Source organism: Triticum aestivum, chromosome 2B (assembly GCF_018294505.1).
Source record: "Triticum aestivum cultivar Chinese Spring chromosome 2B, IWGSC CS RefSeq v2.1, whole genome shotgun sequence".
Classification (NCBI taxonomy): Eukaryota; Viridiplantae; Streptophyta; class Magnoliopsida; order Poales; family Poaceae; genus Triticum; species Triticum aestivum.
Genome location: NC_057798.1, coordinates 600,373,883 through 600,401,258, shown reverse-complemented (window position 1 = coordinate 600,401,258; position 27,376 = coordinate 600,373,883). Strand labels below are relative to the sequence as shown.

The 27,376-nt window shown below is 44.9% G+C and overlaps 2 protein-coding genes, 6 non-coding genes and 1 pseudogene across 8 annotated transcripts; all 9 read left to right on the top strand.

Moving 5' to 3' along the window:
- Positions 1-2,096: 2,096 nt before the first annotated feature.
- Positions 2,097-4,813, top strand: LOC123046236 (uncharacterized). The gene is made up of 5 exons (XM_044469540.1): positions 2,097-2,545; positions 2,617-2,771; positions 2,864-2,930; positions 3,086-3,137; positions 3,236-4,813. The coding sequence occupies exons 1-5, from the start codon at positions 2,179-2,181 to the stop codon at positions 3,324-3,326; spliced, it is 732 nt and encodes a 243-aa protein (XP_044325475.1). The 5' UTR covers positions 2,097-2,178; the 3' UTR covers positions 3,327-4,813.
- Positions 3,918-3,991, top strand: LOC123047801 (uncharacterized; annotated as a pseudogene).
- Positions 4,163-4,255, top strand: LOC123047818 (small nucleolar RNA R64/Z200 family). The gene has a single exon (XR_006423169.1). It is a non-coding gene; the product is annotated as a small nucleolar RNA R64/Z200 family (small nucleolar RNA).
- LOC123047797 (small nucleolar RNA Z103) lies at positions 4,396-4,494 on the top strand. Its single transcript, XR_006423157.1, has one exon. It is a non-coding gene; the product is annotated as a small nucleolar RNA Z103 (small nucleolar RNA).
- Positions 4,552-4,649, top strand: LOC123047798 (small nucleolar RNA Z103). Its single transcript, XR_006423158.1, has one exon. It is a non-coding gene; the product is annotated as a small nucleolar RNA Z103 (small nucleolar RNA).
- Positions 4,814-5,391: 578 nt separating the features above from the next.
- Positions 5,392-5,536, top strand: LOC123047905 (small nucleolar RNA snoR135). Its single transcript, XR_006423216.1, has one exon. It is a non-coding gene; the product is annotated as a small nucleolar RNA snoR135 (small nucleolar RNA).
- A 93-nt stretch (positions 5,537-5,629) lies between these two features.
- On the top strand, positions 5,630-5,721 carry LOC123047753 (small nucleolar RNA SNORD96 family). Its single transcript, XR_006423118.1, has one exon. It is a non-coding gene; the product is annotated as a small nucleolar RNA SNORD96 family (small nucleolar RNA).
- A 58-nt stretch (positions 5,722-5,779) lies between these two features.
- Positions 5,780-5,867, top strand: LOC123047904 (small nucleolar RNA snoR118). The gene has a single exon (XR_006423215.1). It is a non-coding gene; the product is annotated as a small nucleolar RNA snoR118 (small nucleolar RNA).
- Positions 5,868-25,649: 19,782 nt separating this feature from the next.
- On the top strand, positions 25,650-26,629 carry LOC123041751 (protein SPIRAL1-like 4). Its single transcript, XM_044464317.1, has 2 exons — positions 25,650-25,963; positions 26,182-26,629. The coding sequence occupies exons 1-2, from the start codon at positions 25,661-25,663 to the stop codon at positions 26,275-26,277; spliced, it is 399 nt and encodes a 132-aa protein (XP_044320252.1). The 5' UTR covers positions 25,650-25,660; the 3' UTR covers positions 26,278-26,629.
- The last annotated feature ends 747 nt before the right edge of the window (positions 26,630-27,376 follow it).

Here is a 27,376-nt window from a genome sequence, read left to right as displayed (position 1 = left end):
TTACCCCAAGTTCACCTCGGGAATTCGCAAGTTGAGTGCCATAACATATATCAAGTGAATCAAAATAATACCCCATTGTCATTCATATGCAAGACAAATATCATGTGTTCTCAGATCTGAACATTCAATCCGACAAGACAAAACTTCAAAGGGTAAAGACTCAATTCATCACAACAAGAGTAGAGAGGGGAGAAACATCATATGATCCATCTATGTTAACAAAGCCCATGATACATCAAGATCGTGACATCTCAAGATCGCGCGCGAGAGAGAGATTAAACACATAGCTACAGGTACAAACCCTTTGCCCCGTGGGTGGACTACTCCCTCCTCATCGTGGTGGTCACCGGGATGATGAAGATGACCACCGATGATGATTCCCCCCTCCGGCAGGGTGCCGGAACGGGCTCCTGATTGGTTTTTGGTGGATACAGAGGCTTGCGGCGGCGGAACTTCCGATCTAGGGTCTCCCCGAGGGTTTTTGAAATATTTGGGAACTTATAGGGCGAAGAAGGGGTACGGGAGGCCACCGAGGTGGCCACAACCCAGCAGGGTGCGTCTGGGGGCCCAGGCGCGCCGTGGTGGGTTGTGCCCCCTCGGGGCACCCCCAGGTGCTGCTCTGGCCCAATGGTTCTCTTCTGGTCCATAAAAAATTCACAAAAAGTTTCGAAGTGTTTGGAGAACTTTCATTTCTGCATAAAAAAACAACACCACAGTAGTTCTGCTGAAAACAACGTCAGTCCGGGTTAGTTCCATGCAAATCATACCAAAACCATATGAAATTATTATAAACATGGCATGAATACTACATAAATTATAGATACGTTGGAGACATATCACCTAACATCCTACGAACAGCACGTCGACCGAGACTTTGCTAAACGTTAGTCGACTCAGGTTTAATAAAGCCGATTATCTTTTGAGATGGGGCGTTGTTGCTAGAGAAATTTCGAGAGCATGGTGTGAATTCGGCGCGCTTGTGTTGGTTGCTATTTGACGAATGTCTGAGCTTCAAAAATTGGTGGAGTAATTGTCCAGATCTACTATGTCATTGTAAGAGCATCTACATCAGGAATGGGCAAATCCGGACCCTTAAACACCCGCAGACACACCCGGCGCGTCCGCGGGCACTGACCCGACACTCCTCAAATCATGTCGTCCAAATCCGTGTATCTCACATCCGATACCCTATATCCATACTAAGTATGCAACATGGAACTAAACAACGTAGATCATCAAACATACATAAATTTGGACATAGAAATGCACATTCCGATCACCAACGAATCTCCAAAAGATGGCCAAAGTTCACATAATTCACATAAACGACGGACAATTTTAAACTAGATTACTAAAAACTTGAAATTAAAGACGGAGAAGATGGAGCTTCACAACTTCCTCGTCGTGCCTCTGCCCTTTCGGTCACCGGCGCAGCTGTAGGCGTCCGCGACTGGTGGAGGATCTTGGTCTTCCGAGGAGAAGGTGTTGTTGTCGCGGTCGCGGTCGCCGGCACGGGACCTGCGACGACGCTCCTGATCCGGAGCTGCCGCCGGTGTCCACCTTGGACATCCCCAACGCAATGCGGAGGGCCATCTCCTCCTTGTAGTCAAGCTCAGAGCTGGAGTCGCTGCCAGAGCTGGACATTAGAGTGGATGGAATCGGAATCGAAGAGGGAAAGGAGAGGACGGAGCGAGAGAGAGTGACCTAGGGTTCGGAGCGAGGCCTCCGGATTGGGGTTATTGTGGGACAAACTATGGGGTCGGTGGTGGGCCGGGCCTGTCAGGCGGACGCGCCTGGGCGTGCCCTGGCCGCCCCATATCCGCCCTATATTTAGGCTGGATATGGGGGGTGTTGGTCAGCGAGACGTTTGTCGGTGGTTTGAGAGGTCCGATTGGATTTTTTCGCAAAAAAAACCTGATTGTTTTTTTTAACCTGTCAATGACCGGACGGCTATTAGAGGCCGGCTGTAGATGCTCTACCTGCCTAGATCTACTACGTCACTGTAACCACACATTCCGGAGTGAAGAAAATCCATCTCTCCCGCGTTTAATCCCAACCTCACACTCGAACGGTAAGAGAGTCTAGCAAGTAAGTACAGAAGACGCCAAGGCCAAACAAGTGGCTGTGCCACTCCTCTGCCCCTAGACTGTTGGCCCGGCCGGAGCTCCGGCAAAAGGAATGGCCCTGCTGCACCCCGCCCCGGCTACTTCCCTCCCCACCTGCCATCACCGCCAGAACGCCGGCGTGCTCATCCAGCAGCCATCCCGCCGCCGTTTCCGGCTGAACGCGCAGAGAAAGCCCGGGTCCACGTCCACGAGCCCGCGCACCGGCACGCCCTCCGGCTCGGAGTCGGACAACGTGGTCCTGAAGGCCGCCTGGTACGGCTCCGAGGCCCTCGGCATCGCCGCGTCTTTCTTCCGGCCGCCGTCTCCGGAGGCGGACGCCGGTGCTGCAGACGACGGCACGTCGGAGTCCCAGCCCGTTGGCCGCGCGCAGGTCGCCGAGGCCATCAAGGATGACTTCGCGCGGTCATACTTCGTCACAGGTCAGGAATTAAGCTCCACGCGTTTTATTATACTACTGCACGTTTGCCGTTTGCTTACGTTCGTACTGCAGGGAACCTCACGCTCGGGGCGTACGAAGACGACTGCGAGTTCGCCGACCCGGCGGGTTCATTCAGAGGCCTGCAACGCTTCAAGAGGAACTGCACCAACTTCGGGTCCCTGCTGGAGAAGTCCAACATGAAGCTGACCAAATGGGAGGATGTCGAGGTACATTTCCCGCGTCAGTCAATCGATCTTTACAGCAGCGAAGTGGTGAGTTGTTTTCGCCGATTGATCGACTTTGCTGGGTCTGGGTGCAGGACAAATCGATCGGGCACTGGCGTTTCAGCTGCGTCATGTCGTTCCCGTGGAGGCCCATTCTCTCCGGTAAGTTCACGGCTACGCGCTCTGTATCTGTATCAGCAGACCGACACCGCGTTTGGCCCGGCCGGTGCAAAACTGCAAAATGCATCGCTCCTGTACTGAACATGTTTTCAGTACTGCATGTTTTTGGTCTCATTGTACCATTTTTCACTTTTCAGCAACCGGGTACACGGAGTACTACTTCGATGCCGAGTCGGGGAAGGTGTGCAGGTACTCACTCACTCCGTCGTTCCAGGAGCTTATCGTGTGCACGAGATGCATGCGTTGCGAGTCTGGTGCTTGACAGATACAGTTGGGTTTTTGTTCAGGCATGTCGAAAACTGGAATGTCCCCAAGATGGCGCTCCTGCGGCAGATATTCAGGCCGAGCAGATGGGTATGGGAGAAAGAGAAACGCTAGAACGTGAGCGAAGATCCGTCCGCCTATGCTCAGGTCACGTCAGGAGGGCAAAGGGGCGTGGCGAGTTTGTTGCCTCCTTTGTTGTTCGTTTGGTACTCACAGAGTGTAATCTATTCGAGTTCCATATGATCAAATCTCAAAAGAGCCCCATCAGCAAATCGCTTAGACTCTATAATAGTGGAGTACACCACATCGTACTAGGCCAGGATTTTATTTTTTTTTATAAAATTCAGACTCTTTCATCATCGTTTTTTTTTTGAGTTCATCATCGATTTTCTTGGAAACCTATGGAATTCTGGAAACTTCTTGACCTCGACCGAATCGTGCTATAAGTTGTCCCGGCCCACTGTTCTGAATAGAGGCCCGGCCCATACTGGACAGTCACGGCCTTTTAGGGTTTCCTCGCGGCACGCCTTTATAAATAGGAGATCAGGCGAGTGTTTCAGGGCAAGCACAACTGGCGGCGTCGGCCGTCGACTGCAGTAGCCGCCACCTCTCCTCGGCTCCCAATTCCATTGCTTCTGTAAATTTTCTACGCTCCTTCGATTTTGCTTTGCGCATCTCGCTTTTTTCACTGTCGCCATGGCGTATGTATCAAAGGATGAGCAAATACTGCAACAATATGATCCATGATCTGATTCTTAGTATTTAAGTCTCTGATGATCTCTCTGCCGTTGCGATTTCTCTCTATTGTTTTTCGTTTCTGCATATCTGGGATGTGATGAAGAAAAGTTGGTCCGTGTTTCTGATTTCTTATGACTGATTACCATACTTAATAGACTTCTGATCCCTCGTTTTTTGTTCTTCCTTTTTCTATTTTATTTCTAAGATCCATGCCAATGCGATGATGAATTATGAATTTTCGCATGTCAGACTTCAGAGATGCCTCTGGCGTCCATGAGATGACGTATCATATGACTGAGCAATGTATTACAATGGTTAATTGTTTCTGCAATGCCTCGCTTGTTCCTTACAACTGTCAACGCTTTTGCAATTATACACGTTGGACATAACAATAAGACAATGTGTGCCGTTTTATCCACATCGGATGAACTGGTCTGAACTTTAAATGGAAGTGAGGACCCTTTCCCCAAATGATCGACTATGATTATACTGTGCGCAACTGTAATCCTTTATCAGAGGATTCCAAGCCAGAAGTCTGATCCATCTTGCTTAATGTATTTTATCTTTCAGATTTGTGTTTGTTTCATTTATCACAAGTTGAATGGATATGAGGATCCTTTCCCCAAATGATCGACTATGATTATACTATGCGCATATGTAATCCTTGTCAGAGGGTTCCAAGCCAGAAATCTGATCCATTAGTTTATCTTTTATATTTTTCTTTGCTTGTGCCATGTCAGATTTGTGTACTTGTTTTCGTTCTTGTGTTCTTGTTGCATAAATTTGAGGAGGATCTGCGCTCAATGTATTAATTCCCTACAATTTATATCGTTGGACCTGAAAAATAATTGTTGTTGCATAAATTTGAGGAGCATTTGCGCCCAATGCAATAATTTCCTACAATTTATATCGTTGGACCTAAAAAATGCTGTCTTGTCCAATATGGCAGACACAGATATTTACTCCCATGTCTGGATGTATTAAAGGGTTGAGAGAATACCGGAGCAATGGTTTGTCTGGTTTTGATTCCTGGCAATGTAGCACAGCTACTGATAAGGTCGTCATTATAGGTTGCTGTTAGTGGTTAATGCTCAGGTCACAGCTCTGTAGTGGTAATCGAGTTTAGGTGTATTGATGCTGTGCTTACTGATTATGTAGTTATTTTATTTATACATACTTGTAGTGTCTTTTAATAGTAGAAAAGAGCTTCACCTTTTAAAGGTGCAAGCGTCTGTAACCAATATTTATCTACAGTTATGCTCATTGATCATCTGCTAGATTATAATGAGTAGTTATATCTTTATTCTTCTAAATTATGCATCATTCTGAAGTATGGCGTGTACCTTAAACTTGTTTTTGCAGCATTGTTCTGTGCATTGGATTATTGCTTCTGGTTCTATCTGCTCTGCATATGAATTTGTATGCTTTGTTCTTTGTTGCCTTTGCAGGATAAGTGTGTATCGGTTAAATGCCTTATGCTGTGCATTTCTTGCCGAAAGTTTTTCCTGCAATATTAATTTGAGGAAAGTGGGCAGTTGGGCTGAGCTTGATAATCTCTTTTGCCAACAATCATTTTCCTCCCATTATTCTTAAAATGCGATAAGGTCACAAAATAGATGTTTTGTGCTGGTCCAGACCTGATCTGTGTTAAACTTTAGAGACCTAATATTGTTCATGCTTGGCCGGTGATGAAAAAACTTTTAATCATACCATCTTTCGGGACTGATTGGTCGCTGTGCGTCCATGCTGTTATTCTGCAATTCTGAGGCCAAATCGAACACCTTTTTATTGTTGTAGTATCAATCAGTATCGTTTCTTTCCTTTTTCTCATAGATGAAGATATGCACTGGGTTCCGAGTAGCTTACATTTCTGCAATCTGCTGGAGATGCATTTGCCAAGAAAGCATCGTCAGTCCTAGGCTGCATTGTACCAAGGCTAGTGTTCTTTGTACCCTTGTTTTGCTTGCCAGATTTGGCTGTAGTCAAACCAACATGGAAGGAAATCTGGTCGGCCTGCCCGCTTCAATGGGCAACCCGCTTACCAACCTTCATACATGTCTTGTCATCATATAGCTGGTCTTTGCTAGTTTTTTGCATCTTATAGTTAGATTGGCACAATGTGCATCATTCTGCCACCCAGTGCGTTGCAACCCATCTGAGTCCCCACCACCGTGGAGGCAGCGTGCACATCAGGCGGTTGCTCCAACACTTCTTGAAATTTGAAGTTAATCTATCGGTTGATTTGAATTTCAAAATTGGATGGTGGCTATAAACAGTAAAGCAAATCCATTAAGTGTTTGTGCATGACGGACTGCCAACCTCTCAGGCTGTTCATGTGTCGGGCCTTCTTGGAGGGATTCACTGCAAGCAGCAATGCAGCTAACACCTAACCAATCCATTCACTGCAAGCAGCAGTTGATAGTTGCTGAAGATGGAAATAGGAGGGGTAGGTTGGAGAATTCCATCTAACCAAAGATAGATAAAATTCCAATTTTGTTGCCGTCCCCAATGCCCCATGAGACATCTTGTTTTAGAACATGAAGGTGGGTGACGACGCATTCCAAGAATCACAGAGAACCAGGTGCCGATGCATTCCAAGAATCTCCTTGAGAACAAATCCAACTCCGAGACCCCTTTTTTTTTGTTCGTTTGTTTTTGTCTGGTTTTTTAATTCGGTTGGTACGTGCATAAAAGCGGTGGACACCGCAGCCCAGTGGAGCAGAGGTCACGGCGAGCTGGGTTAGTGAAAGGCCACGGCGAGCACTGCATTCTAGCATCGCAGCAGCTAGCATGCGGTTGTGCATTCTCGCACGTATGCACCATTGTCCCCGGTGGGCAGCCCGTGCCGTGCCGGAGAAGACCAAAAGCCGGCGGGTTGTGTTCGTGATTTCCATCGTAAGAAGATAGACTTGTAGAAGTCTAAAAATTGGGAGCAAAGGAAGAGGCAGGCTGAGCTGACTCTTTTCAAAATCATTCTCGTGATGTGTGGTTCAAAGAGAATATTCTTGTGGTAGCTTGATCAATTTCTGTAAGAACGAAGCTAGTGATATTAAAGATTAGGGACCTACGCAAGCTGGCATCTGCCGGTGTGGGCGTACGCTTTGTGTCTGCCTCCGACCGTAATGTCAAATTTGGGATGAAATGGGTTCAAATGGACATGTGGACAAAATGGATCGGCTGTTTGTAGTTGTTCAGAGTTGGCGCCAATATTGTCGCCCAAGCATGACTCCCATACCAGAGGATGTGAGCCATTCCCATAACCACCAGTGCATCTTTTTCCTCCATTTTATCTTCCCCACCAGTCGCCAGCAATGAGTGGACGAAGTTGCTCACATATAGAAATAGGAAGTTGGCAACAACTCATCACAAATACAAATGTGAATCGTCTGTATCAGAGATTTCAACATAGGAAGATTAGACCAACCGTGAACTCGTTGCCATGCCCTATCAAGAGGCCACAATAGGCCGCCCACTGTGATGAGCGGTGACAATGTCTTGTCGGTGCTGTTTCTCCTCCTCCCTTGGTTGGGTGTTGGGCGGGGTTGTACTATGCTCTTCCACTGGTTTTGGTGTGAGATGCTTGATTCGTCAATGAGGGCACCTAGATGTGTGGCTTAGGTCGTCACATATCGGTCCCACCGAGTGGATTCATCCACTCTCATTGAAATGGCTAACATTCGAATTTTTTGCATTAGGTTGTGCCTTTGAGTTTTTCTTTTGGTTCCATCGAGTTTTGCATAAAGGTATGTAATAGCTATATCTTTGGTTATGGCTATATATATATATACCGCACCCACACAACCTACTCTTAGAGGGAATAACCAGGAAGAATCCTCCACTTCGCATATCCATTTTCTCAGAGAGAACGGCCTACATTGTTGAGATCAAGGGATTTCACTCTAACCATTTGATTCTTGATTTCTAGCCCCCTCAAGTTGTCTTCCACTCCAATTCTTCTCCCACCCACAGGCCAAATCTGTGAGAGAGTGATAGAGTGTTGAGGAGTCTTTTAAAGCACAAGAGCAATGAGTTCACATCAACATCTATTACCTTTTAAATAGGGACTTTTATAACTACCAAACGTTCGGATTTTAGCAATAGGCAAGAACAATCCTTACTTCACTCTAATTATATACATGCAAGCATTAGAATGACTAATTTTTCTTTCATGTGCACTCCTCTAATTCCATGCATATATGCACTAAAGAACGAAAAGCTGATGTCATCCTAAATTCTTTCTTTTTTCAAACTTCAAAATTTTTGTAGCTCAAACTGTCGCCCCGACTGAAAACCCGTCTTCACAAAAAAAAACGTCTTGACGAGATCTTCGAAACTAGATCCCATGTTGATATGTTCTAATGAAAATTTTTTCATACCAAAAGTTACCACATCCGGGCTACGTGAGTTATCACGTCTGTCATACATAAGTTACCGTGTCATTTACACAAAAGTTTCAGGGGTATGTTTTCAACAAACTTTTATCCTAGGGGTCAAAAAATGATTATGATGTTTGAGTGAGTTATCAGCTTTGTTGTGTATATTACCATGTTGCACAAAAGTTATCGAGGGCATCTTTTCCAACAATTTTTGGTTCCTCGGTCAAAAAATTACGGCGATATTTGTATATGAGTTATCAGCTCTCATGTGCGTGTATCATCATATTGTTTACACATGGGGGGGGGGGTATTTTTAACAGTTATCAGCTCATGTTATTTACACAAGAAGTTATCGGTGGTATGTTTTCAACAAATTTTTTTCACGTCAAAGTTATTGTGGTGTATCAGGACCATAAACCTATATTATCATGTTATTTACACAAAACGTTATCAGAGTATGTTTCCAACAACTTTTTTTCACGGGTCAAAGTTATCAGTGTTTGCACCTAAGTTATCAGGTCCGTGAGTGTATATTATCATGCTATTTACAAAGAAGTTATCGGTTGTATGTTTTCAACAAAAAAAATTCATGGGTCAAAGTTATCGTGGTGTTTGTACCCAAGTTATTAGGACCGAGAGACTATATTATCATGCTATTTACACAAAAAGTTATCAGAGTATGTTTTCAACAACTTTTTTCGTGGGTCAAATTATCGTGGTGTTTGTACCTAAGTTATCAGGTCCGGGAGCCTATATTACCATGTTATTTACGCAGATGTTACCGGAGTATGTTTCCAACAACTTTTTTCCACGGGTGAAAGTTATCGTGGTGTTTATTCCTGAGTTATCAAGTCCGGGAGTGTATATTATCATGCTATTTACAAAGAAGTTATCGGTGGTTATGTTTTCAATAACTTGTAGCCACGGGGCAAAGTTATCGTGATTTCTGTACCTAAGTTATCAAGTCCAGGAGCCTGAGACATGCATTGGTTGCGTGCTCCTGGTCCTGAAATGGAGAGAAACATGCTACCATTATGGGAGCAAGGATTGCGTGCTCCCATTTCAATCCTCTTAATTTTCCATCCCATTATTTACATTCCTCGGACAAGGTAGAAATGGGACCAAGACAACGAGTCATACTACTATTTCCAGGAGCCCGAGACATGCATTGGTTGCGTGCTCCTGGTCCTGAAATGGAGAGAAACATGCTACCATTATGGGAGCAAGGATTGCGTGCTCCCATTTCAATCCTCTTAATTTTCCATCCCATTATTTACATTCCTCGGACGAGGTAGAAATGGGACCAAGACAACGAGTCATACTACTATAATGGAGAGACACAATAGCGTTTTTAATACTATATATGGAAACTGCCTATTGTAACCAACAGGCTATTTAAAGCATAAATTAGGGACAAGACAACAGAAGTAATTTAAGTGAGCTGGTTAATACCTAAAAAAAAGTGAGCTGGTTAATGGGCAGAGCTTAGTTACGAGAGACTCAGGTCCGAGTCCAAAGGCACCCCACACACATCAATTTTATTCCTAGTTTCTTGGGTGTACATGCAAAGGAGCAGTGATATGATAAAAGGAGATGTAACATATCTCTAATCGTAGATAATAGTTAGCTTGGTTGGTTAGCGTTAGCAGAATGCATGCTGCAGGTGCAAGGATCGAATCCCACCGCGGGTCATTTTTTTGCTAAAACTGGAAAGCGTGCTGAAGGTGGAGCGCTCAAGCCGAACTCGTTCAGATCTATTGACAAGGCGAGAACGTTTGGAAAATAGAAATTTCGTTTAAATAGTGGTGTATCCTAGATTGGTTAGGTGTCACTTGGGAGTCTCTAAATCATGTGGAGTTGAACCAAAGAGTTTGTAAGGGCAAGGAGAGTGCCTAATTCATGAAGATCTGCCCCGAGTGAGGTTAGTCCTTTCTATTGATTTTGTTTTTCTTTCGCCTAAAATACCATGAGAGCCATTCCTTGTAATTTTAAAACAAGCCTTCAAGAACTTTTGACTAATTTTGTAATTTTAAAATTATTTTTCCCAATTCAAGTTCATTGGCACCCGAGACCCAAAGATCGGCATCCTGGCATAGGCCATTACTAGGAAATGTAAAAGGACTACGTAAGGGTGATGACCTGTCACCTCCACTACACATTCCCAGAATGTCACACCCAATATGCGACCCTATCCTAAAGGAACTCGAAGGTCCCACCAAGGATAGAAGTGCATATTGGAGATGCTTTTGCAAGGTGGATATCATTAAATCGTACCATTACATAATAGTTGGAGATACATACAAGAGGCAAACAATGCCACATGAATACAACGTCACCATACATAAGAGCAACATCCGACTACAGATGAAACACAAACAGAAACTCAAACGACATCCACCCTGCTAGCCTAGGCTGCCGACCTGGAACCTATCCCCTGATCGAAGAAGAAGCAGAAGAAGAACTCCAAAACAAGTAAACATCATTCTCCCGTCATGATCATCGCATTACCTGTATCTGCAACTGTTGTTGTAGTAATCTATGAGCCACGAGGACTCAGCAATACCATTAGCATGGGTTTCAAGACTAGCAAAGCTTAATGGGTATGGAATGGATAAGTGGTGAGCTTGCAGCAATGACTAAGCATGATATGGTGGCTAACTTGTGAATATAAGAATAAGATGAGAAGCTACTCAAACGGTCGCAAACTAGTAATGATCAAGTGATCCTGAAACTACTTACATTCAAACATAACACCACCGTGTTCTTTTCTCGACCCACTCAAAAAGAGACCATCACGGTTACACACGCGGTTGGGTATTTTAATTCGAGTCTGGTGTCAAGTTCTCTACAATCGGATATTAAAAACTCCCATCTGCCACATAACCACGGGCACGGCTTTCGAAATATCAAACCCTGCAGGGGTGTCCCAACTTAGCCCATGATCCGTGGAGACAATCCTCCATCGCGGGACATCCGATCAGACTCGGGATCCCGGTGCACAAGACATCTCAACGATGGTAAAACAAGTCCAGCAAGACCTCCCGACGTACTGACACCCTGATAGTAGCCGCGCATATCTCGTCTTAGGCCACGACGGATGAGCTATGGTTACAGCGACCAAAATAACCCAAGTTGCCAAGGGGCGGCGCCGCAAGCTGCTCTAGTTTGGTACCAACACCATCAGCACTGGCCCCTCCCTGCTATGTAGAAAAATCCTCGAGTTCATGACGCTCTATGCCAATTAATTATTTAGTTCAAGTATTATTATGGCAAATGTAAAACCAATGTTGGGCCTTGCTGGAACAGTTTTATTCAAAGCAAATTGTCAAGAGGGTCCCATACCCCTCACCGTGTTAGGGACGCAAAATCAAGGAACATAACACCGGTATGACGGAAACTAGGGCGGCAAGAGTAGAACAAAACACCAGGCATAAGGCCGAGCCTTCCACCCTTTACCAAGTATATAGATGCATTAATTAAATAAGAAATATTGTGATATCCCAACATAATCATGTCCAACATTGAGCAATCTTCAACTTCACCTGCAACTAACAACGCTATAAGAGGGGCTGAGCAAAGTGGTAACTTAGCCAAACAACGGTTTGCTAGGAAGGGTGAAAAAGGTTAGAGGTTGACATGGCAATTTGGGAGGCTTGATAAACAAGTGGTAGGAAGCGCGACATAGCGATAGCATCGAGACAACTAGCATAGTAAAGATAGTAGTGAGATCCAGGGTAACGGACATCTTTATTGAAATCCCGCTAGGAAGAAGAACGAGTCCATGAAGAAGACGAACGGGTGAAGACGAACCAGGCGTAGTCAAACGAATCCTCATGGTCGCAACGAAACAGGAACTATCGAGAAGAAGCATAACCGGAAAGAAGCAAACAACATGGTAAACACACAACACATAAGCATGACATGATGCTCAACCAAGTATGATGCCTGACAAGTCTATATGATGCTACTCATGGCAAGAGATGATGCATACAAGAACAACACACCAAGGCAAGTTTAAATGAGGACGGAATAACATACAACAAATCCAGTAAGTCCCCACATGCAAATTTCGAAATTGGTCTAGATCTGAAAACACATTATATTCAAGTTGTTAAACATAAGTTAAGATGCACCAAGATGATCTACACGAAATTATAGTCATGTTACATATAAAGTTCATTTAATTCGGAACAACGACCTAGAAGATATGAGCAAAACAAGTTAAACATGGCATTGATGCAAAATGCATCCAAACATCAATCAAACACTCTCAAAACAAGGATGCAACAAGATAATATGAAACTACATGCAATTCTAAGCAAGTTTCATATAGAGCATGCTCAAAACGGAGCAACGGTGCAACACATACACTCCAAACAAGATATAACAACAATCTGCCCAAAACAACAACTAGACACTTTGCAACCATCAAAACAACATGCTATAGGAAACATATGAGCACAAACTTGACATGCACTTCATGTACACATAACATATTTCAAATATCATTAAGCTTCAGGTTCATAGGCATCAAGACTAAACCAAGATGGTCAATGCAAAATGTAACTTTATAACACAGGAGCATAGAGCAGAGTTAATATGATGGCATGTTAGAGGCATGAAACAAAGATGCTACAGCAACTATACATGGCAACCAAGGGCATGGAATCAAAGTACACATAACAAAGAGAAAATAACATCAAGGCATCATATATATAAGGCTCGTGGATTAGTGGGAACCAACAAGACAAGATTGCATGTTCAAACAGTTTCAGCAAGTGTAAAACAGCAATATTATGATAGCATGTTTGCAAGCATGGAACAGAGGCATATGCCATCCAAAATTAGCAAACATGGCATGTGAACAAAGTACTCATAGCATACTTCAAAACATGTAATTGGAGCATCTCCAGAAGAGGCATGGATCACTCAATAACAAGCTCATAATATGGCATAATGAAGTTAACAGAAATTTGGAACATTATATAAGCATGTTCATGGCAATGAAAACATATGCTACATGACATATATAAGGTATCAAAAGGCATGGCATGATAGAGCATAGCATGTACAACAAAACATGTCAACTAAGCATCTCCAGAATATGCATGGATTAATTGGTAGCATCAAGAAAACATGGCAACATGATATGACAGAAACAGACTTGACATAAAGTTAACAACAAGTAGCCCACTTCACAAGCTTGATGCACTCACTACAAGGCATATCAAAATACATGTATTGCCCCACTGTAAATATGGCATAATTATGCTCCTAAAACATGTAGACATGATGCTCAAAAGAAAATCACACCAAAAGATATAAAAATGACAAATAGGCAAGTTATAACAGTTTCCAGCAGTTAACAACAACATGCACTTTTGCAACAGGGATTAATATGTCAAGATGCACCCTAACATGAATTCAAACCACACAAACATGAAGACATGAAGAGGAGAACATGTGCATTTCAAGATCATCACCATAGCATCAAAAGGTACAAAGTTACACCACTCACAAGATGCATACATGATGTTAACAATCAACAGATTTCAACAGTTTATATCACTTAGCAGTCTCCATCATTAAGAGCACTCTGAGGTGAACATTTTGACATATCATACACGCAAAACGGAGCAACATGCACACAGTTACAAGCTAACAAAGATGCACACATGATGTAGCAATGCAGGGATAGCCATTTCTGAAAAAAATGACATGCGCAATTTACTAAATCACGCATGGGGCGAGGGTTAGGCCGGCTCACCAGTGGGCCGAGCCCATGGTGGTGGGGAGGCGCAGGCAGGCTGTCTGCGGTTGGGCCGAGGCCAGGCCGGCTAGGCCATGGCCCACGTGGCCGAAACGGGCGGGGAGCGGCGCTGCTGTCCTCCTCGTGCTCGAGCACGAGCAGGAGGAAGGGGGCGGCAGCGCTGCTGGAACTCCGGCGAGCAGGCAACGGTGGGGGTCGACGAGGCCGGGAATGGGATTGCGGGGCCCCGGATCCGGCGGATCCCAGCCGGATTTGGGCGCCGGAGGCAGGACGGCGGCGGCTGACGATGGGACGACGCGGGTCCGGTGGAGCTCGGGCGCGGGACGGCGGCGGCTGACGATGGGACGATGCGGGTCCGGTGGAGCTCGGGCGCGGGACGGCGGGGCGCTCGGGAAGCAGGAAGCGGCGGAGGGCTGCACGGTGCTTGGGCGGCGGCGGCACACGACGAGGAAGGAGGCGGCGGCGTGGAGCTGTGGCTCCAGCGAGGGATGCGGTGTGGCACACGGCGGCGGGGCCGGTCGCCAGCGATGGGAGGCGCGGGCGCGCGGTGGCGGTGCGGGTGGGCCCGGCGGGCCGTGGCGGTAGGGACGAGCTGCGGGCGACGTGTCAACGCGTGATTGGTGCGGGGCGGTGGAGTGGACATGTCCAGCGCGGGATGGAAAGGTCCGGCGGCGCGAGGAGGAAGATGGCTAGGGTTTGCACCACGAAAAATGGAGGGGGAGGTGTTTATATAGGTAGAGGAAGCTAGCAGAGTCCAAATGAGATGCGGTTTTCGCCCTCACGATCGTGATCCAACGACGGAGAGCATGGAGGGGGTTTAGATGGGCTAGCAGGCTGTTATGAAGGGGTACTGGGCTGCAAAGAGAAGGGGGTTTCGGTTAACTCGGTTAACCGTTGGAGCATCAAACGATCTCCAAATGGAACGAAATTTGACAGGCGGTCTACCGGTGATATACCCACACCACTCGTCAACTCTCGGCCCATTCCGAGAATATTTTTGCGCGGCTCACAAAACAAGATCTGGGAGGTGCGACGGGCGTGTGCAAGTGTGTGTGTGCTCAGAATAGACAACGGAGAGAACCGGGGGAACCCGAACGGGTGCATGTTTTAAAAAACATGCAGATGAAATGCAGATGATGACATGGCAAAGTGCAACACACAAGCGGATGACATGGCAATGACGGCGAATAACTGGAAGACACCTGACGCATCGGTCTCGGGGTGTTACACAAAATCTTTACTATTAAAGGGGAATGTGTATGTAGTCGTTCGTGTCCTCCGTCCCATCATCCCACTCTTGTCCATAATGATTTTTTTCATTGATTTTTTTACCACACAACCACCGGTTTTCTAGCCCACAGCCTCTTCAAGAAAAATAGGAGGTAGTTAGATTTTTATTTAATGTTGGTAGTTCAAGAGAAAGCAACCAGAAAAGGGCAAAGCATCATAAAAGGAAACTAGGGGCATGTTTGGTTGCCTGGGTGCATCTGTCATGCATTGCATGAAGGAGCTTGGCTGGGGTTGGCCTGGTTGAGCTCATGCAAAAATGAGTTGAAATGTGTGTTTGGTGTACTGCATGAGACGAGACAGGCTCAGCTCAGATTTTGTTTGGTTTGTTGCATGTGTGGTTGCATGAGAGATGCGGCATACAACATATGTTGTTTGGTAGGTTGTATGATGTGGGTGCTTGTTCATGTATGTAAAATAAATAGAATATAATTTTAGTGACATGCACTCCAGACTAGATATCTTTGCTGACTGAAGTAATAAAAGAATATATATTCACATGTCTTCAAAATTGCAGAGATGATTTAAGTAAGAAAAGCAAAAAATTTGCAACATCTTTGCTGTTTGTACAAGTATATAAGCAATTTATAGCAATTGATGACACAAAATAGCTAAAGAAATGCATCAGGATAATAGAGAGTGCACATAAATCGGGTATCCAGTGCAAGTACATCTTAAGGGTCCACATATTATAGAGCCACAAATTCATATGATCCATATTACAGTCCAGCACATCCTAGAGTTCACATATTAGATAGCCACAAATTCATATTGGGCGCATTACAGTCCAACAAAGGAACATAACATAAGGTCCATGTTACATTCCTTCACATATATAGGGGCATGGTTTTTCTGACCAAATACAATAAAATATGGTCAGCTTCGTTGAATTAGCACATATTTTCTCACACTCCACCCTTGGGCACTTCATCGCTGGTCACGGGCACTCCATCCTTTGGCAGTCCATCCTTGGGCATGGGCACTCCACCGTTGACCTTGGAGAGGTGGTGCATGACCCAGCGAGTGCGACGAGTCTCCGACATCTGCACGAATGAGTGGCTCCTAGCCCTGTTGGCATTCTCATTGAGATAATCCAAGACAATCAACAGATCATCCTCGGTAAAACCAGGGAGCTCCATGACAGCATCATAAAGTTCAGGATGTGCCTCTCAGGTGGACTTGATAGCAATAGCAACTTCACGGACAGCTTCGGACATGTTGCTCATGACCAAAACTTCTTCTTCACTCATCAAGCTAGCCCTCTTCCTTTTGCCAGTGGAGCTAGAAGCATCCTTACATGGTTCCTTCCCATGAGCAGCAGCAGCAGCTTCCCCATGAACAGCATCAGTAGCACTCGATCCAGGTTCATTCCCATCAACAACAAATTCAGAACCACAAGCTTCAAGATTTACAAATGAGGAGGAGGTTCCCACCATTGAAGGAACCCCAAGAGCCTCATTAGATGTCATTGCAAACCTTCCTGTAGCAATACCACTTCCAAAGATAGCCGGGCCTGGCCCAGAGCGACGTGCAGCCTACCAAACGTTGCGAAAATTGCATGGTGGGTGCGATGCAGGTGCGTGACAAGAAACCAAACACACCCTAGGTGCATACTAAGAGCAACTCCAATGGTTCCACTAAAAACCTTCCCCTAAAACTATCTTTTTTCGGCTTACTGTAAGTTTTAGGAGAAGTTTTTTTAAACAACTTTTGTCATTTCCCGTAAACTTCTTTCCCTATTTTTTTGATTTTTTTTCATTAAACATTCTATTATTATTCCTCTAGGGCCCATCGATCAGTGGTGGCAGCGACGGCGTGAGCGCGTGGTGCCACCGGGGAGGGTCGCGTGTGGTGGAGTGGTCGTGTGGGGAGGGGGCACACGAGCTGCGATGGCGGTGCTGCGTCCTCCCGATATGGTGGCGCGATGGTGGTGGCGCGTCGTGGCAGCCCGGTGGCGTTCCAGCACGAGGGGGGGGGGGTGCTCTGGTGAGTTTCTGATGGTCGGCGGCATTCAGCGGGCCGCGCGTGGAAGTAAGGTTATCTTTCCTCCAAAAAGATACAGGAAGGTCATTGTAGGATCATAAGTAGGCTAGAGGAGGGTGATTAGACTACCTGACCAAATAAAAACTTCACATTTCCCAATCTCAATTGTAGGCAAGTTTTAGCAACTATCACAAGTCTAGCAACACCCTACACATGCAAGTCTAAAGAGTATGCAGCAGAAAGTAAAGACTTTACATATGAAGGTAAAGGAGCGGATCAGAGATATCAAACTCCACAAAGACACAGAGGTTTTGGTGTGGTTCTAATAGGTGGCACTATTGTACATCCATGTTGATGAAGACTTCAACCCATAGAGGGTAACGGCTGCGTGAATGACGTACACCCATGAAGGACTAACCTCACTCGAGGCAGATCTTCATGAATTAGGCGATCTCCTTGCCCTTACAAACTCATTGGTTCAACTCCACATGATTTAGAGACTCCCAAGTGACACCTAACCAATCTAGAATACACCACTATTTAAAAGGTAATAGATGTTGATGTTGATTATGAACTCATTGCTCTTGTGCTTTAAAAGATAGTATCCTCAACACTCTATCACTCTCTCACAGATTTGGCTTGTGGGTGGGAGAAGGATTGGAGTGGAAGACAACTTGAGGGGGCTAGAAATCAAGAATCAAATGGTTAGAATGGAATCCCTTGATCTCAACAATGTAGGTGGTTCTCTCTCAGAAAATGGATATGCGAAGTGGTGGCTTCTTCCTAGTTATTCTCTCTAAGAGTAGGTGGTGTGGGTGGGGTATATATAGCCATAACCAAAGATCTAGCTGTTACACACCTTTATGCAAAAATTGATGGAACCAAAAGAAAAACTCGGTGGCACAACCTAATGCAAAAGATTCGAACGTTAGCCATTTCGGTGAGACTGGATGAATCCACTCGGTGGGACCGATATGTGACGACCTAAGCAGTTTCTTCATCTCGGTAACTCTGATCAGTTTCACTCGGTAATTCGAAATAGAAACCGATGGGTTACATAGAGTTGGCACTTGCACTTCGGTGGGACTGAATGTCAACTCAGTGAGACCGAGTTTCTAGGTCTAGGTGTATATGTTCCGGTGGGACCAAGATGAACTTTAGGGTTTTCGACACATTGGATTGTCAGGGTGTGGCTTAGTTTTGGAGCAATATCTTCAAGGACTTTGAGCAAATGACTCATGATCAAAACCTCATCCTCTTTTGATAGTATTGGCTTTCTTATGGACTCAATGTGATCTTCGATAACTTAACCAAAAATTAGAGTCTTGGAGCTTTTGCCAATCCATGTTCTTTTGCATTTGAGGGTTCCACTTTCACATCCATAGCCACACCTACACTAAACTTTCCTAAAATATTCTTTGAATAGGCATTAGGTCAATGATGTATCTGTTGTTATGATTATCAAAACCACCCGGGAATTAGTTATACTTTAAGTCATTTTACAGTAAATCAGCGGGGATAAATGACCTCTTTTACAAAATACTCTAAAGACAAAGCTAGTTTACGAGAACTATTGGAGAGGGTTTTTTGCCCCTATTTCCAAAAAACGACGATTATTTTATTGGCGGAACCTCGTCAGAGGGCCAGGAGCACTAGCATTGCATTATAAAAGAAGAGAATTGATCCAGTTTGTAAGGAAAACCGAATCAAAAACCTGACAAAATAGCCCGGTTTATTAGGAAAACTAGGCCGAAACCCGCACAAGCAACGAAGCCTCGTCGACCACTTGACCCAAGGCCACAATCGCAACAAAACACACATATCCTGGCTCCGGAGCCACCGCTATGACATCCCCCACTCGCTCGCGAGCCGTAGCATCGCATGACCAGGTGGCCTTGTAGCCCTTGCTACACGAGACGATCGCTCGTGGACCACGAACACTGTCCAGGGCCGTCGGCCCGACTTCCAGCCAGATCGACCTCTCAGATCACGTCGATGGAGCCGACGAACTCGATACCCTTTCAACACCAGGTCACCACCCATCATGCAAAGCCACATTCCCACCCCATTGGGACGCAACTGCATTACCGTCCGAGGCCGCCACCTCAACGTACATCCACTGTCCAAAGCTGTCGCTCGGGCATCCACCGCCTCGGCATCCCACAGGAAAAAAGAAAGCCGCACCAACCTAACCTCGTCACCTAAAATGGCGCATCCATGGAGGATACACGACGTTCATAAAATGTCACTGCCATTTGATTCAGCAAAGTAAATCTTGGTTTTCACACGGAAGACGAGGACCCATTGGTTGGAAGTGGGTCGGGGCTCCTCGATGACGCCATCGATGGAAACGATCAAGATGGGTCCCGTGCTGGAACGCCACCGCGCTGCCACGACGCACCACCACCACCGCGCCACCATACCGGGAGGACGTAGCACCACCATCGCCGCTCGTGTGCCCCCTCCCCACATGACCACGCCACGACACCGACCCTCGCCGGCGGCACCACGCGCTCACGCGGTTGCTGCCACCACTGATCGGTGGGCCCTAGAGGAATAATAATAAAATGTTTAATGAAAAAAATCAAAAGAAATTTAGGGAAAGAATTTTACGGAAATGACAAAAGTTGTTTAAAAAAACTTATCCTAAAACTTAAAGTAAGCCAAAAAAAGCTGGTTTTAGGGGAAGGTTTTTAGTGGAACTGTTGGAGTTGCTCTTAGTGTGCACCTAGTTTCCTTTTATGGTGCTTCGCCCTTTTCTGGTTGCTTTCTCTTGAACTACCAACATTAAATAAAAATCTAACTACCTCCTATTTTTCTTGAAGAGGCTGTGGGCTAGAAAACCGGTGGTTGTGTGGTAAAAAAATCAATGAAAAAAATCATTGTGGACAAGAGTGGGATGATGGGACGAAGGACACGAACGACTACATACACATTCCCCTTTAATAGTAAAGATTCTGGGAATGTGTAGTGGAGGTGATAGGTCATCACCCTTACGTAGTCCTTTTACATTTCGTAGTAATGGCCTATGCCAGGATGCCGATCTTTGGGTCTCAGGTGCCAATGAACTTGAATTGGAAAAAATCATTTTAAAATTACAAAATTAGTCAAAAGTTCTTGAAGGCTTGTTTTAAAATTACAAGGAATGGCTCTCATGGTATTTTAGGCGAAAGAAAAACAAAATCAATGGTATCTACTTTTTACACTTTTTGTAGTCACAATTTTATTTTTTGTCCAGGAATCCACAATCTTATTTCATTTTTTTAGAATTTTGACCTCTTTTGCAATCTTTAAATCATTGACTTTAATGGCCACGCTATCTCGAGCAACATAAGTTTGGGTCCACTCACATCATTTATTGGAAAAACCTTTAATTCACAGGACATGTTGGAGAAATGATCATTTGTCTTTATCGTAAACCTTTTTGAAAGTCAATTTCAAATACTACTTCACTCATGGTTTTTTTGTGCATCTCGTGGACGGTCTCATATAGGATTACTACTCTAGCTAGAATATTTCTTCTGCGCATTAAAGTCATTTGGGATGGCTGTAAAATATGGTCACCAACGTGTTGAGTATATTAATTCGTCACTTTGGTGAATATTTTGAAGCTGACATTGAGGAGGCATATCATAATGTATTGCTTGATCAACTCATCCTCCTTAGTCTTTGTTAACAAAACAATTTTGCAAAAAACTAAGCATGGATATGTCAAGTCGGCTAGTATTAAGAGAATAGAATAACTCCACAATGTCAATCTTGATGACACCCCAAAAATCCAGGTAGAACTCTGCTGGGAAGCCATCAGGACCCCGCAACTCTCACCTCCTCTTCCATGAAAGGTGTAGTAAGGATATCATTCTCTTATGCCGTGACTCGTGGAATGTCATTTGTTTAATGCTCATTGTGGGTGAAGTTCCCCTCAATTGCATCCCCTAACAAAGATTTGTAGTACTTAGTTGTTAAAAGCTTGAGATTTGTCGACCCTTGGATTTTTTGTAGACTAAAAGTACACTTCTTCCTGTGTTGCTCACTCGCGACCATGTGGAGATATTGTGTATTACTATCTCCCTCCAAACTGAATTGACTATGAGATATTATGTACCAGTTAATTTCCTCTTCTCGCAATAGATGTGTTCTTCTTGTTGGATTGATTTTTCAAAATGCGGGTGAATTACTGCCGTAACATACTGGCTTCTAGAATGTTCAAATAATCAATCAGAACTTTGAATATGAAAGGCCATTTTTCTCTTTCTGGTGCGTAAGGATGTTAAAGCCCCCCCACCCCCACCCAATGAGCATGGTTGACCAATTCCCAAAGGCAGATTTATTTTGGTAACCTCATAAACTTTAACTAGGCTCCATGTAAAATTGTTAGCTCTATTTGAAATGTGGAATTTGATATTAAACTCACCAATCAAAATAGCTAACAAGTCTATGTTAGTCGCTTGTATCCCAATTAAGATTCCTTGAACCCTCCAAGGGCATGGGCAGAGTCATGTGTAGTTAAAACCACTCGAGGACATACACAAAGAAGTCATGTTTACCAGTCTTGGAAACCACCACAAAATCTAGCTCATGTTCCCGGTTTTTTTTAGTGAAAACATTTGACCTTACAAGATAGTAAAATGACAACCATTCAATCTTTACTCTAGCTCTTCCCGATTGTCCCATCTCGCTCTAAATCTAGAGAAGCATAAATAGGTCATGGTAAAAAAAATCCATTGAAATCCTAGGTCCTGCCTTTTGGCTTGGGTTGCTGGTTACTATTTTTTTGAGATAAAACAGCCAGAGCTTTGTTAATCAATAGTGAGGGTTTATGTAGCCCCAGGCCTCGAGCAACCAGACATACCTTCTTTGTGCAAGTACAACGAGTTTCTAGGATAAATATGTGCTTCCATATTCAATTTCTGACGTTCATGGCAGAAGGAAATATCCCCATACAATGGTCCTCAAGCTTCTGAATATGTGCTTCCATATTGAATTTCCGACGTTCATGGCAGAAGGAAATATCCCCATAGATTGGTCCTCAAGCTTCTGATCTCCCTGATGATTGATGTGTTCAGTGCACGACTTCCATCCTGAATCTCGTGCCACTCCAATGCATTCTGTCGCCACTACCGCAATATTCACCTAAAGATCTTGCAGTAAACAAAGGGCTTCTCTGCATGTGGTTGCTTCCAAACAACTGGCTCTAGTGTGCCTTTAATAACGAGAAAAAATGCACCTAGGATATCCCCATCCACTAATCTAGCAATGGCCAATGCAGACACCAGCGAGTAGTATGTGCTAGCGCATGGTCGATGTTCACCTTCACTACACCGTTCGATAGTGGGGTTCAACGAGCTTGTGCAACTCCCGTCCTTGCTGCGTCCTGGCTCACCTTGTCCTCATTGGATTCCAAATCCATGAGATATCTTGTGATGAAACTATTAGTCTCAAACGAGCTTGATATTTGTCCTCATGGATGACATCCATTCTTGCTTTCCAAATCACCCATAGTGCGACAATAGCTTTAATTTAATTTTTCTCCATGAACCAGCCCTCTATCTCTAACATCCAACACTTGGCATTTGACTCCTTACAGCCACAAATTCTATCACATAGCTCTTCATCAACTAATAGCCAAATACATCGTGCCATTCTGCACTCAAGCATGGAGTGCTGCCACGAATCCCACAACCATTCGCAAATGGTGCATTCACTTGTTACCGACATGTTTCGATGGTTGGCAATTCAACAGTCGGCAAACTTTGGCAAGCTAGCCTCCACGCGAAGACATTAACCTTAGATGGCAACTTGTACCTCCACATTTTAGTCCATGCCTTTTCTTTAGATGTTGAATTTGATATACCTATTCTCCCTTTTAACTAGTCCTCTCTTCTCTTTTTGGTAATGTGAACTCTCTTGACTTCTTGCAGCTCCACCCCCAAAAAACACCCATGCTCATTGTCGGCAAAGGTATGCAGTGTACCAAATCAGCATCCACGGGCAAAAGGTGGAAGTCCAAATCACCCATGTTGGTTGCTAACTTTTCTTTTGAGAGGTTTTTGGTTACTAATTGCGCCCATCAGCTTGGGTTGTTGGTGCAAAGGCCCATCCATTGTAGTCACGTCCATCGGGCCGAAGCCCCCCCCCCCCCCTCCACACACACACACACCCGGACTAAAAAAATTATGTCAAAAAAAGAAAAAAACAATTCATTTGTTGTTGTTTTTTTTTTGCTTTATTTATGTAGGAATAGTTGTACAATCGCTTGCCATCAAGCTAATTAGAGTATTTGGAGGCTCATGCAACCACAATTCGGTTCGGAGTTTCACTCTCAACATATAAGCCAAACGATCCGTAGTCCTATTTTGTTTGGAGTCAATTTTTGTTGACGTGAAGAAAATGCAGTTATCGTTGGTGCTAAAGAAAAGGGGGTGAAGAACGGGTCTTTTTTGTGGAAATTTTTGTGTAGCCGAACACTTTTTTCTCCATGGATTGAACAGAAAAGTTGGATTGTCTCTGTTGCTTCTTGAGCCCCTCGATGAAGTGATGGTGTGACAGCCGGACGGGTTCCACAGTATCCGTCAGAGAAAAACAGCGTTAGGTCAAGTTTAGGCTTCGATGGGAGATGTGGGCCGGGCCTCCTAAGAGCTACAGGCCTTAAAGCCCCCTGCGGGTAGCAGTAACAACATGTCAGTGCCCGCCTAAGCAATCTTTCTGATGCCATGTACAAATCAATGGTCACTTTCAGTCTTGGCCTGTAAAGCTTCCGTCCTCTACTGACGCAAGACGTAGTAACTACAACAACGTCGCCGTCGCACACCATACCAGGGTCAGTCGGTGTTATCAGCTTGCTCGTTTTTTCCAGCTCTAGACGAAGCAATCAAGCATCAGAAAATGGTTCGGTTTGGAAATGGAAGAGCATCATAATACATCTGAGCAAATGGAAGGGTCCACAATTCGATCGAACTTAAACATCGCTGCACTATTCGCAATAGGAGTCAGTAACAGCGCGGCTGTATTTGATCGTGTTCGAGAAGCTGATGCCTTGCTGCCTCACGCACTAGGGGGGCCATTGTTGGAAAATTGGTGGTCTGTACGTGTCAACCCCGCAGATGCTCCAATGCTGCATTGCTGCTAAAATGTGCGAGAAGTCACAAATTCGGCCCACTAATCTCCGTACGTGACGCTGTTCCGGAACGGGTGTTTGTTTTTATTTTTACGGGATAAACTTCCGATCTATTCTTCTTCAGTCATGACAACAAACACTATTTTTTTACGGACATGACAACAAACACTTAAAATAGTAAAAATTACATTCAGATCAGATCCGTAAACCACCTAGCGACGACTACAAGCACTCAAGCGAGCTGAAGGCATGCCGTTGTCATCTCCCCTTCCTCACCGGAGCCGAGCAAACCTTGTTGTAGTAAACAGTCGAAAAGTCGTCGTGCTAATGCCCCATAAAACCAACGCACCAGAACAGCAACCGCTGCCGATAAAGAGTGTAGATAAGAATGATCCAATCTAAAGACAAACGAACAAAGACGACTACGAACATATCCGAACAAATCCACTAAAGATAGATCCACCGAAGACACACCTCCACACGCCCACCGACGATGCTAAACACATCTGAACGGGGGTTAGACAAGGGGACCTTTATTCCATCTTTAGACAGCCGCCGCTGTCTGTCTTCCTGAGTAGAACACAAACCCTAACAAATCTCGAAAAAAGAGCTAAAAACGGAGCTCACATGCAAGAACTGGGATCCACTCCGCCCAGGACGCACTTACCGACCGATCGGGCACGTGATTCATACGAACTCTTGGGAATCAAAGGAAGGAGTAGTGCAGTAGTGCACGATGATACTTCTCTGGTTGAGCAAAGTGCTTGCTTTTCTGTGGTTGAAATGACTTTCCCCACAAACACCAAACCATGGAAACGTGTTCGTTGTTCAGCTGAGTTTTTTGAAATTTAAAATGCCTCTTCTGTAGAGCAAATATTTTACGAGTTGGACTTGGACGACGTCTGTTTAACGTGTGATCAGTGTTGAACGGTCAAGATGGAAGCCAAAAAAGGCTGTGTCGCTGCGGTGTGTGGTCATGCCTGAAGGTGGCCTCGTGCCTCCCTCTCACATACACTCCCGTGTCTTCATGTGACTGCTTACTGATCGATATGCCCGGTTGATTCCGATGTCTGAGGTGTGCACCTCACCTCAGCGTGTCCCATACTCACACCAGCTCTATAAGTAGCGACTCCATCGTCACGCTAGAGAGAGAAAGCTCAGCACATTTGAGCAGAAAATGAGTAGAGCAGGGAGCAGCGGGGGTGGCCGGAGCTCTCTAGGCTACCTCTTTGAGCCGGATGAGATCTTCCCGATCCACAAGTTCAAATCCAACCAAGAGACCGAGAAGCTCTCGGAAGACAGCATCGTCATGCAGCCGCAGGACGACAAGGTCATGACCGGTGATGAAGCAGACCACCAAGAACCGCCGTATAAGGCTCCTCCGAAGAGAGAGGACTCGAACCCGATTGTGTCTCACAGACCTGCTTCCATCATCTACCACACTAACCAATCGGGCAACAACACCGGGCTTCTAATCACTGTAAGTTCTTTAGATTTCGGTTACTTTTATTTACTGTAAGTAGCACGTACTGCTTCACAAGTTCAGAATTCAGATCGTTGGTTTCTGTACATATAGATGCATAGTCCATGCAGATCACTTCAGTCAGATGCTCCATGGCATATATAGCAACTCACATAGCATGCATGCATGCATGAGCTTGTAATCAACATGTGCGTCTTGGCTATTTTGCCTTGCAGAACCGACCGTCGACGAGGGTCCGGTGTGCACCGGGAGGGGCGTCGTCGCTTGGATTTCTCTTCTCTTCGGAGACGAACGTAACTGACGACAAATGATGGGCCCGTGCGCGCATCAACAAAGAGTTTATGACTTGATCTATTTATGCAAAATTGCCTCAAAAAAGTTCTACTTATGCAAAAGGAGGGTGTTCTAATTTATGTAGCACGAGTGTGGCATATGCCCTGCATGGCCTACATATCTACGTGCGTGTACCGTGTTGCTTGGCCGCGTGAGTGTCACAACACATAGAGCGCTTGCCGGGATCTCTGCGGTATAGTATAAGGTATATGGGGTTTAAGTGATGATTGGGTGTTCAATTCAAATGGTTTTGTTACTCTTGTGGTTAATGTGTAATTCCAAGAGTGAATATAGATTGTTGTAACTTATTTTATTTATCCACGGGCTATATTATGATACGATGGAGTCATGCGGCATTGTATTGTGCAGGGTAAACATATTCACATCTAGCACATACTAGTTCATTTCGATGAAATCCAGACAACATGATAGTTCGTTAAGATCGTACGTTCACCATGTCCTAGACATGAAATTTTAACTTCATTGAGTAGTGAAATGAATATGTGTTTGATGATAATGATGACTATATGTGTGAATCTCAAAACACAAACTCATTATAGATCTAAGGATTACCGTGTATATGTTTTTCCGGAATTTTTTTGATCTATTCAAACATCATGACGACACAAAGAACACGAGAAGTAACAGAAATTATATCCATGTCCGTAGACCACCTAGTAATACTAGAAGCACTGGAGCGAGTTGAAGGAGCGCCGCCGTCATCGCCCCTCCCCCACCAGAGCCGGGCAAATCTATATTAGACAGTCGGGAAGTCGTCAGGCTAAGCCCCAAAGGACCAGCGCACCAGAACATCAACCGTCACCGATGAAGAGAAACGTAGATCAGAAGGATTCAACCTGTAGACATATGAACGAGACGAACAAAGACCAGATCCATGAACATACACTAAAGACAAATGCCGACCGAATCCCATGAGATCCGCCGGAGACACACCTCCACACGCCCTTCGGTGACGCGAGACGCAACGCCAGGACGGGGGCTAGGCTAGAAGAAACTTAGGGTGTGTTTGGATCCTAGGCCAGGGCAGTCCCTAGCCTTGCTAGGCAAGGATAGCCA

Bases quoted from the DNA above. Each gene is read 5' to 3' on its own strand.
- LOC123046236 (XM_044469540.1), top strand. From the start codon at position 2,179: ATGGCCCTGCTGCACCCCGCCCCGGCTACTTCCCTCCCCACCTGCCAT. The intron at 2,546-2,616 runs GTCAGGAATTAA...TTCGTACTGCAG, and splicing joins GCGGTCATACTTCGTCACAG to GGAACCTCACGCTCGGGGCG. The intron at 3,138-3,235 runs GTACTCACTCAC...GTTTTTGTTCAG, and splicing joins GAGTCGGGGAAGGTGTGCAG to GCATGTCGAAAACTGGAATG.
- LOC123041751 (XM_044464317.1), top strand. From the start codon at position 25,661: ATGAGTAGAGCAGGGAGCAGCGGGGGTGGCCGGAGCTCTCTAGGCTAC. The intron at 25,964-26,181 runs GTAAGTTCTTTA...TTTGCCTTGCAG, and splicing joins ACACCGGGCTTCTAATCACT to AACCGACCGTCGACGAGGGT.